At 40.1% G+C, this 11,169-nt stretch overlaps 1 protein-coding gene across 10 annotated transcripts in view; it reads right to left on the reverse strand.

Moving 5' to 3' along the window:
- Positions 1–2,675: 2,675 nt before the first annotated feature.
- The window catches only part of TTC13 (tetratricopeptide repeat domain 13), a gene marked incomplete at its 5' end in the record, with an annotated part of 63,671 nt that continues 55,177 nt past the window's right edge, over positions 2,676–11,169 (reverse strand). For 5 of the 10 annotated variants that reach the window (XM_084254165.1, XM_084254172.1, XM_084254168.1 and 2 more), the window contains 6 exons: positions 2,676–2,896; positions 4,304–4,383; positions 4,521–4,599; positions 7,429–7,508; positions 8,538–8,673; positions 10,313–10,422. In XM_084254165.1, the coding sequence (XP_084110291.1) occupies positions 2,782–2,896; positions 4,304–4,383; positions 4,521–4,599; positions 7,429–7,508; positions 8,538–8,673; positions 10,313–10,422 (600 nt within the window). In that variant the 3' untranslated portion in view covers positions 2,676–2,781. The remainder of the gene's footprint in view (positions 2,897–4,303; positions 4,384–4,520; positions 4,600–7,428; positions 7,509–8,537; positions 8,674–10,312; positions 10,423–11,169) is intronic. The other 5 variants (XM_084254173.1, XM_084254169.1, XM_084254167.1 and 2 more) reach the window with 1 other exon arrangement.

Here is an 11,169-nt window from a genome sequence, read left to right on the forward strand (position 1 = left end):
CAGCAGAGTTGGTCATCCAGTGGAGTGCCTCACACCGGGCGACTGTGTCCCCTCTCACCTGGACTCTTTTTTATTTTTTTAAAGATTGATTGATTGATTGATTTATACAATCACTGGGTATAGTCAGAAGATCAGGAGGGTGAGAGAATTCACCAGAGCAGAGCGGGGAACAGAACAGACAGACTGACGAAGAAATACACTGCTAAGGGGAGCAGCGGGCGCGGCAGGAGAGGTCTGTCGCGCCATGTGGGACCCTCACCGGCAGCCGGGGATCGAACCGGTGCTGCAGAGGCTGCGGGCAGCTTTGCAGCCCAACTGTTGCGCCACCAGGAGAGGCCCCTTACCTGGACTCTTGACTACAGTCCAAATGGAGAACTGGGTACTTTCAATGGCTGGAGCTGGGGTCCTGTTAAGATAATTCTCAGAGGGGCCTCCCTGATGGCACCAGGGGTTAAGACGCAGCACTATGAAGCGATCTGCAGCTGCACAAGTTCAATCTGCAGCACAAGTTCAATCCCAGGCCAGGGAGCTACTCACATGGTACAGCAGACCTCTCTCAGCTCACCTGCTGCTCCCCTCGGCAGTGTCTTTCAGTCAGTCTGCCTGTTCTGTTTCCCCCTCTGTCTCTGGTGGATCCTCTCACCACCACCCCCGCACCTCTGACCTGCACCCCAGCTCTTGTATGCATAAATAAATCTTTAAAAAAATTTAAAAAATTTTTAAAATGTTAAAAAAAAATAATTCTCAGATCCCAGGGTCCCCTTTCTCTCTGGGCTCCTCCTTCCTTCATTTGGGTCTGTGGCCATCCCACTTCCACTTTTAAAAACCTCTCTGTCGATGCACCTACCCCTATACTGACAATGTCTGGCATGTCACCCAGTGTGTCCTGGCTCATCTAATGCACACGGATGTACAGGTCTTCCACTCACACCCACGCCCTCATCTTGGGCCCTCTCAGTGGAGGTGGGCATTGGGTTTTGTGGTCTCTGCCATCTTTGGCACCAGGGCTGCTCTGGCCCCCCTGGGTGTCTTTGAATATCATGAAGTCACTCTCACAAACCTCACCGAGGAAGTTGCTGACATCTTATTTCACACCAGGCACTCTCTTGAAAAACCTCGAGGGCTCCCTTCAAACCTTGGCTAATGTTGTTATGGATCATTGCCTAGCCTAAGATTATCTCCTTGCAGAGCAAGGTGGGTCTGTGTTGTCATTGATGAAACCTGCTGTACCTTCATCAATCCTAGCTCACAGGTGGAGGAGGATATCGTGCCTCAGGTAGACCAGTTTGGTCAAATCATCATGAGGGTAAGAGTGCAGAGAAACAGAACAGATATGTTGAAATTTTGCATGGCACAGTGTTAAGTGTTCTTTGAGTCTGAGCCTCTCTAATCTTTGATTCCCTGAGACCACAGTGGGGCAGGCCTGGTGCAGGGTCAGAAATGCACCTTGGAACCCTAGCATCTAGTCATACACCCACCAGACTCTCAAGCCCCTCAACCTGTAAAATGACAATAGAAGATGCAGGACTTTTGTGAGCACAGCCTTCGTCTCAGGAGAAACTGACCTGTGTGTGTGAGAATTGATTATGAAATGAGGTGTGATTAACAATTTATATCATTTCTCCCTTTGTCCTTGGTGGTTCCCATGGGAGATGACATGAGCCACATCTCTGTGGTTATTGTGAAGCACATGTCAATACTCATGAAGCATCTGATCAAAGGGCAAGAACCACTTTATAAAATGGTTGAGTTCTACTGAGACCTACAGATAATGTCGTGTTGATTAAATCCCCCAAGAGCACAGACGCTGTGAGACACTGTTGTTCTCCTCTTATGCAAGATTACAAGGCAAAATCAAAATGACAGAAAGTAGTGAACAGTTTGTTCTGACTCTTTAACAAAAATCAAAGGAAAGAGGAAAATGATTTGAAAATGGCCACAGTTTAATGAACCCATTTTGCTCACCGTCATTTATTTACCCTGTCTGAAAATAAAAAAAAAATAATACTCAGTACGTTCTCACACCTGAAAGTGCAAGTAGTTCACAAAATAAAAGCATACATAATCCAGTGTCAAAAACTGGTGACTTATAGAAATCACCCCTGTTTATTTTTTCCAACAAATACAAATCACTCCTGTTTATTTTTTCAAAAAAAAAAAAAAAAGAGAAAAAACATGGTTCAATAATTCAGTGTTTGGGTCATTGGCAAATACTGTCAGCATCATTCAAGATCAGTGTTCCAGGCTGTGGGCTCTGTGGCATGTGTTCATGGCCCGCAAACCTTCCACAGTTCAAATACAACAAGGTATCCGCACATGGAGGTTATGTGAAAAACAAGATGCGCTATCACAATGCACATAAAAAGAAAGTCTTTGAAAAATATCCAAATCTTTCAAGGAATGAAGACACTCCTGTTTTACTGCTGGTTTTCTTCCTTTTAATTACTACTTTTTGGTTTTTGAAGTAAACTTTTTTGCTGTAAGGAAGGAACTGTAGGCCTTTGTGAAGTGGAAACCAACAGACCATTGGCTAATACATACAGTTTTCCTCCCAGACAAATAGCTTTTTCCCCCGAAAAAAAAAAAACAAAAAACAAAAAACCTTCTTTCATGATTTTTGTCATGGTTCAGAAAAGTAAAGAAAATGATTCAAGTATTCAATTCCTATCAAAAATTGGTATCAAAAGTAATAAAGGACCTAATTTCTTTTACAATTCCATGTTTAAAAAATAACTTAAGCAAGAGGTCCGGCCCTTTACTTGTATAAATACCACAGCATAACTAGAGTTTCTTAAGACAACGTGGAGAGGAGTCAGTGTTTAGCACCTCGATCATCGATCTTAACGTTGGGAACGTCTCTGACACTGATGGAAGGGTCTTATAAGAAGGTGAAATACTGAAAAGGAAAAACAGACAGAAAATTAACACAATTTTACAAAAAACACAAACTTACATTACATTTATTCCTATTATTATAACCACTTTCTACCCACCCCACATATGTGACATCAGCCTGTATTAGGAAAGCTGCGAGGAGCTGTGAACATAACAGATCCTTCTGCAGCTGGGGACGGGTAGCTCAGCAGATTCAGATGATGAGTTGCTCTAAAGTTCAACCAGAGCGGGGGAAGGAAAAATGCTGCTTACTCAGTAACTGTAACACACACATTTCCTGCTGGGTGCATGCTGAATGTGGACTCACAGAGGATACAAATTTCAGGTCTAGCCTCACTTCTCACTAGTTTTAGTCATTTCTCTAAGCCCCACTTTCCTTACCCATAACAATAGGGGCCACATTCTTAGCCCAAGACTACCACAACTGTAAGTATGCCACAGTACACTGTGAAACTGTAACTCTACGTGTAGGGCAGTGTTGTTATTCTTTGCACAAAGAATTGTTGAAGGATGAACACTGTAAAATTATGTAAGGTCAGAAGCAAGATCTTTGGCCTTATGGTCATTATTACCAAAATGTGTGCAAACCAGTCAACCTGAAACAAGAATATATTGAGACAAGGTATAACTGTTAGAAAATTTCACACAAAGTTATCAGAATATTTATAAATTGAACAAGAGTGTGTACTACAGACATAAATTTCTCAGGTTTAAACAGAGCATAAATTACCCAGCAATCTTTAGAGTGGCTGGCTGTCAAATAGATGTGAAAGGCAAAATTGGAGATGGTTATGATACAAAAAGCATGGAGGAGGAGCAAGAAGAAATAAGAAGAAACAGGGCAATCTGCTTATTCTTTGCTAGCTCTTATGTATCAGTGAATTTAATTTCATCCCATATTTATACACTCCTCTGTAGTGTGTCACAAGGTGACTCAGGATCATACCTGGCTAATATTTTACTGAGTCACATGGTAATGCTCACCTCCATTCCAATAAAGTACCACCTTCTCACAGTACAGCGTGCAGTAAAAGCACAGCTGAACACTTGGAATAAGTCTAAAATGAATTCAGCTCAGAGTTTTAAAATTCTCTCCTGCATACTGAATAAAAGTATGGCATAAAGAGGAAATTAGCCCAAAGAAACAAAAATCTGCTTATATAAATAAGACATTTGTAACTTCTCTTTCACAAACCAGTTTCCTGATAATTTTTATTCATTATTCATTTTTATCTACACACTCACTCTTAAGACCCAAACATTTTAACTTTGAAAAAGCAGATTAAATGCACTGTATAAAAACAACTCATAAAAATGTGCACAATTCAAGTTTACGGAGCTTCACAAAGCATGTAGCTCCTCCCTCTTTAATAGTAGTATCCTTTTGTTGAACCCATCAAATAGTTACCTTTTCAAGTTCATCCAGCTTTTAGCTATTTTGCTAAAGGCCTCTGAACCAGGGGCTGTCATAGCTTCAAAGTCGACTAACTGAAAGGGACAGAAAGTTAGGAATGTGATTAAATATGGAGGAGAAGGGCTCACTTTGAGATCTGTTTAATACAAACACTTAATCCACAGATTGGGATTTCAACACACAACCATTTACCTCTCCAGCTGCAACATACCTTCCCTTTGGGAATTTTTCCTGCCACTTCTTTTCCACTTGCCATCAGTGCTCCCACGATCACCGAGTAAGCTATTACACTATTTAAATAAAGAATAATTACCAATCAGCCCAAGTCTACACACAGTTGTCATGTTAAAACTCACCATGGACTTACCAGCATAAAAGATGATTCTTTTTTAGGAATATCTTGAGCATTAAACATAATATTTTCACTTGCTTCAAAATATATATACTAATTGCAAAATTATTTACTGATTTGAGTAAATGTGAGCAAAAATATTCTTTTTCTGTGGTAAAAAGTGTTTCTTCAGGGATTTTTTCCCTCTTGGTATTTCTATTCATGTGAAATATGACTTAGATATGTGCCTACTTGTATTTCTACAAATTCATGAGGCTTGGTTTTTAAATGCATGTACAAAATATATTGTAAATAGAAACATATTAATTTTATAAGGCCCCCAAACAGAAAAGCAGAACACATTCTCAGAAAGTCCTAGCAGATTGGTCTGAACATACAAATAACTCACTTGTGCTTCTGATAGTTACTGCACACTGACAGCATGCCCCACACAAGCACCCCATGGCGAAGACAGCTAAGAAAGGCTTGTGTCTGGCTGAGGAGAGAGACAGCGTGAGCACTGGCAGAGAGAGTTTCCAAGTACAATGAGTAACACTAAAGAAACTGGGTCAATCCTGGGGGTCACCTACCAGGGAAGACCCCACAGAGGCCACAGACATGTGTGCAGCAGCATCAAGACCTGGGCTGAAGGAAAGGAAGCGGTGAAGGCAAGGAGGGAAAAAAAAGTGCAGATATAAAAGATAAAAGGCAGGGAGGTGTGATGGAGAAGGTCAACTGGAGGACCCCTGAAAGGTTTCATGAGGTAGAGAAAGGGTAGATAAAAGAGAGAAGTGATGAAGCCAGAGTAAACCACAGAAGGACAGAGACTGGCACTGGGCAAGATGACATCAAGTTTGCACTTGGTATAAAGAATTATAGGGCACAGATAGGGGAAGAAGCAAAGTCTGGAAGTAGGGAGACTAGTTAAAAAGGCTGTGGTAAGAGATGACAAGGGGCTAAAATCTGGCAGTCGCTGTGAGCACAAGTAGAGAATAGAGGTTTAGGAGGCAGAATCAATAGTACTTTGGGAATTAATAAATATAGAGACTGGTCTCCCTGGTGGCGCAGGGGTTAAATCTGGCACTATTAAGTTATCACCAGTCACTACAGCCTGAGTTAGATCCCTGGCCAGAGAGCTAACCCACATGGCCAGATAGTTAACCCTTTCCCATCCTGCCTGCTGCTCCCCTCAGCAACGTGTTTCAGTAGATCTGCCTGTTCTGCTCCCCACTCTGTCTCTGGAGAGCCCTCTCACCCCCAGACCTCTGGCCTAGACCCCAGTTCTTATATACATAAATAAAAATAAATAAATCTTAAAAAATAAATACAGAGACCAAGTGGAAGATGACTGGAGGCTGTACTTCTTTCTTTTTTTTTTTTTTAAACTTTTTTTTTTTTTTTATTTTTTATTTATTCAAGCAAGCACTGGGTACAGTCAGAAGCGCGGGAGGGTGAGAGAATTCACCAGAGCCAGAGCGGGGAGCAGAGCAGACAGGAGGACTGAAGTACACTGCTGAGGGGAGCAGCGGGCGGCAGGAGAGGTCTGCGCGCCATGTGGGACCCTCCTCTGGTGGCCGGGGAGCAGCCGGGGATCGAACCGGCGCTGCAGAGGCTGCGGGTAGCTTCGCAACCCAGCGCTCAACCGCTGCGCCACTGGGGAGGCCCCTGTACTTCTTTCTTATGTCACACATGAGCCAAAGATCAGCTATGAAGATGAATGGTAACTTGTAGTGTATTTGCACAGTGAGTAAATGGTTGATAAAAGGGGGTGCACGTATGTCTTATGCACAACATATATTCAGTGGGCACAACTGATATTACAATATTTATATTCCTATATTGTCTCAATGTCTTTCTAACATTATAACAAAAATGACTACCTCATTTAGGAAGTTCACTTTCTAAATATTAAAGATTAAGATTCAAGTATATTATTTTGGCCAAAACACCTTAAATTTAAACATAGGCTAGCAAGAAAATATCTGATGGTTTCACTTACAGAGGAATATAGGGGAACCAAATAAGGGATTAGGAAAAAAAAAAAAAAGACAAAACTAGCAGGCAACCATAAATCGGAGACAGGGGTGGGAAGAACACAAGATGGTGATGGTTTAGGGGTGACTTGTTGGTGGGAATTTTACAGGGACTACACCTGACAGGAGGATCAAACATTGTACAAAAATGAACAATGATGTAAAATATAAATAAATATTTAAAAAAATAATAAACATAGGCTAGCAACAGCATATGCCATGTACATAATTTACTAAGCAAAGTACTAGGTAAAAGAGGATAAAGAGAAAACCTACAGATAAATCTTTTGCTTTAAAAAACTGATGGACATATTTCACAGGAATTTATTTTAAAAAATAAAAATGGTATCAGATTCAAAAGTATAAAACTGGTGATTCAAAAGTATAAAACATTAGAACTACACGTCAATGAATGCCCAAAAATTGGGGGACAGAGTAGAAGAGGGTAGGGTAACAGTTTGGACACACATCTCTGAATTAAAATACAATGAGCACAATGTACATACTGTATGTCAGCACATTTTTGTTGAATGAATGAACCCCTGCCACGTAAAATTTAAGCATATTCTATGAGAACTATCATAATTCTTTGAAAGATGTGGCAGATCAAGGAGAAAATCTTGGAGGGGATTTTGAAAATAAGGGTGTTTCTTGCCATTGCATATATTAATTTTGAATCTACATCCGTAAGACTAAGCAAAAAAAAAAATGTGTCTTTCAATCTAAAAACTTTAAAATTATAGGATATTACTCACCTGGATCCTCTAGAGAGTGGCATTAAATTATAAAAGTAGTAAACTAAGGATAAGATTAAGTTACAAACGGCATCAGCCTCCTAAAAAGAAAAGACACAAGTTCATGAACTTAAATACCAGATTATATATAAACTAGTTTTTTGTTAGGTAACAAGACACATAAGAAACCTATCAGGAAAAGGATAATTTCAATTCCTTGCCTACAAAACATTACTTTCTACATTGTTAAATATTTTTATGTGCTTTTGTAGCATTTATACAATTCACTTTACAGCAACAGTTCCCCAGATATTTTTTATTTATTTTTAAAAGAACTGGTTTATTAGTCAAAGGAGAAAGAAAAAAGAGAGGGACCTGCATAGTTACGGGTGGGCAGGAAGCTCCCCAGATATTTTTTTAAGTTACAACCTTTTCTGATAAACTTACATTTCACTAATCTTTAATGTAAGTTGAAATGTCAAAATATACACTGAGTTACAATAAAACAAAGCACGTTGTAATACCAAACCTGCTTTCTCCAACTACAAGCCTCACAACCCCAAAAGAACAAAAAGCACCCTCCCAACCAAGGATAGGTGCTAAATATGCTTACTTATGTATAAAAATCTAGATGCTTCACTAAATGTGTGTGTGTGTGTGTGTTTGTATTAACTGACTAAACACTAGAAAAATAAAGTGACATTTCAAGGGCCATGGGCCATTCCACAGATGGATAAAGTGCCCACCATACTATTGGCCCAATGGCAGCTGCAGCCACAGAGGGGCACTTCTTGAGTCAAGGAGGGCAACAGAGGAAGGACTCACAGACAGGAAAGGCCACTAAGAGCAGCGTAAACCAGTTTCATCATGAACCAACTTTTCCACTTAAATCTTGACAAAGTCCAGACTTATGATAAGAGAGCACAGTGCGTAAGCAGTCCTCACTTCCCATAACCCGCATTTACTAAAAACGGAAATTGTTTTCCAAAGGATATAAAGAAGAGTTATTTATAGGTAAATTAAAGCTGATTTCAAGCCCAAGTTGCACTGTCCCAATAAAAGGGTAGAGGCTTTTAAAGGTTTACAAAGGAATCATAGGAAGCATGGATAAAATAAAAACAAAAACCTACCCCAAATTCTGATGAAAGAATGAGTACTTTTCCTTTTGCTGTTAGATCTTTATAAAGTGCATCTATTTCAGCATGATATAATTGTGTTCTTTCTTCTGTGGTTTGAGTTTCCACAGAAAATAGTATATTGCCAACCCTAGGTATAAAAGATCACATGTTAAAGGCATGTATTATACAATTCAAAGAAGCCCACACAGAAAGTTAAAAGGAATTAAAAAGCATGCTGATGTGGGTGGTGCAAGGGGTTAAACACAGCACTGTGAAGCTATCCACAGCCTCTGTAGCATGAGTTCCATTCCCTGTCAGCCAGGGAGCTATCCACATGGTGTAGACCTCTCCTGACTCGCCTGCTGCTCCACTCAGCAGTGTACTTTAGTCAGTCTGCCTGTTCTATTCCCCATTCTGTCTCTGGTGAATCCTTTCCCCACACCTCTGGCCTAAACCCCAGTTCTTGTATGCATAAAAAAATAAATCTTTTAGAAAAAAGCATGCTGATGTGGCACAAAATATGTCTAAAATGTATCCTGCTTTTCTAAAGGCAGATGAGGTATGTTTAAGTGTGCAATTTTTTCATAACATATATTTTTCTCAGTCTAACCATATGTACTCATTATATGAACTTAAGCTAATACAGAAGGAACCAACACATAGTAAAGAATGACCTTAAATGCCTTATCAATATCTTATTAGCCATTCTGTTATGATTGAAGATCAGAGGTAAGAACTGTGTATGGAGAGAAAGTTTGGATACTTTGCTATTTTTTGTCTTTTTAAGCTTCTGCTGCATACTTAGCTGCACATGAGGCTCTATGGAGGCTATACATTTGATACAACAGGTATTTATTATGATGCCAGCAGCAAAATGCTGAGCATAGTTCTTAAAACCCACAAAAGAAGAATAAAGCCCAGCTGCTGCCTTTATTGAGGAAGGGAGGGAGAAACAAGGACACAAATTACGAGACCATGCTTCGGGCCATAACACAGTTCATCTGGGTTCAAAAGAGGGACACCAGATCTTATTTGGAAGACATGGGAGAAACAGGGAATGCTTCATGGATGAAGCAGCCTGAACATGGGTCTTAAAAATCAGGGTGGGAGTGACAGAGACCACATGTGGGAGTAGGAAGTAACCTCAAGGAATAAGCTGTACAGCTGAACTAGCACTGCAGCGCTATTTATAAAGTGAGAAAAATGGGAAGCACCTAAATTAGTCAATAACAGAAAAGAAAAAAAAAAAACAGGAGAACCTACGGCAGAACCTACAGAGGGAATACTATGCAGCTATTAAAAATGCTTGTAAGAATAGGATATGGGAAATTGTTTAAGATAAAGTAAAGATAAAGGTAGAAAAGAAACAGGTTAGAAAACAATATGCATAGTATAATCTCAGTTTCTAAAGAAAATTGTTTTTAGTCTTTATATAGTCCATCGTAAGATTGCACTACCCATGAAATACATTAAAACTTGCAGTAAAAAATTTAAAATGACTTTCAATTTCCTAATCTTTCATCTTTTTTTCATTTTATTAGTAGAAATCTTCCCCATGATGAACTTGGGAGAACCCAGAAGAATGCATTCCACAAACCACACTGGACACTAAATATCTGGATAATTATTTGGATTTAGACAGAAAATATTATCTCCTGGTGTCATCCTTCAAGTGTCACAACTGGATCCTGACAGATTTCATTTCACGATAAAGCTGACCCTCCCAGGGCACATGTGAAACATACACATCCTGACCCTTCACACCCACATGCAGGAAGCATACATACTTGTCGCCTGTGATAGTAATTGTAAATCCATCATATTCCTTCCCTTGATCTTTGAGGCTGGGAACTTTGGTGTTCACAGTAAATCCATCCTTTGTTTTAGTATTAAACTGCTTTCAGGGAAAAAGAAATTTCATGTTACTGGAGTATCATTCATTGTAACACCCTCAGCAGCTACTTTAAGCAGTGACTCCCTCCCCTGTTTTGAAAAGGGGGCTCAGAGTCACTCTGTCACGGGGTGGGGGAGTAGATGGGGGTGCCTCTGTCTATGCCCATGCTCCAATGCCAACCCCAACCCTCTCCCTGTCCCGCTGCTAGAAACCACGGAGAACCTCAGCAGAAAGGGCTCCTAGGCTGTCCTCAGCAGCCTGCTTTTAAGAGCTCCCTTTGGCGCTCTCTCTCATGTTCAGATCAAGTGGCAGCAACTCAGGTTCTTAGCAGAAGAGCTGTACCCAATATCCCGGAACTCAAAAAGCACCTTATGTTTCTGAAAGTGCTCAAAGTATAGCGTGATGTTTCTTCTGAAAAGTATTCAGAATTATATTTGTCAACTGGGGAATTTCACACCAGCACACACTCCAACTCTGCAGATCAGAGAAGTCTGTTTCAGTAGCTACACAAAGCTAAGAACAGCCCTCAGGAGTGATGAGTAGGAACATAGTTGCAGAAGTCAGTGCTTTGTTTAAAATATTTTTGACAAGAAGGAGGGAAGCTGAGGTATATTCTAACTCCCCTGAAGTGTCCCTTGTTTTGAATTCAAATGTTCCTAATATTGCTACACCTACTTTTCCTTTCTTAGATCTGCTTGCTATTCTTTCCCCTTTCAAATGAAATATCACTTTGTTGTAGGTATCGCCTTT

This window comes from Talpa europaea (genome assembly GCF_964194135.1).
Source record: "Talpa europaea genome assembly, chromosome: 14".
Taxonomy (NCBI): Eukaryota; Metazoa; Chordata; class Mammalia; order Eulipotyphla; family Talpidae; genus Talpa; species Talpa europaea.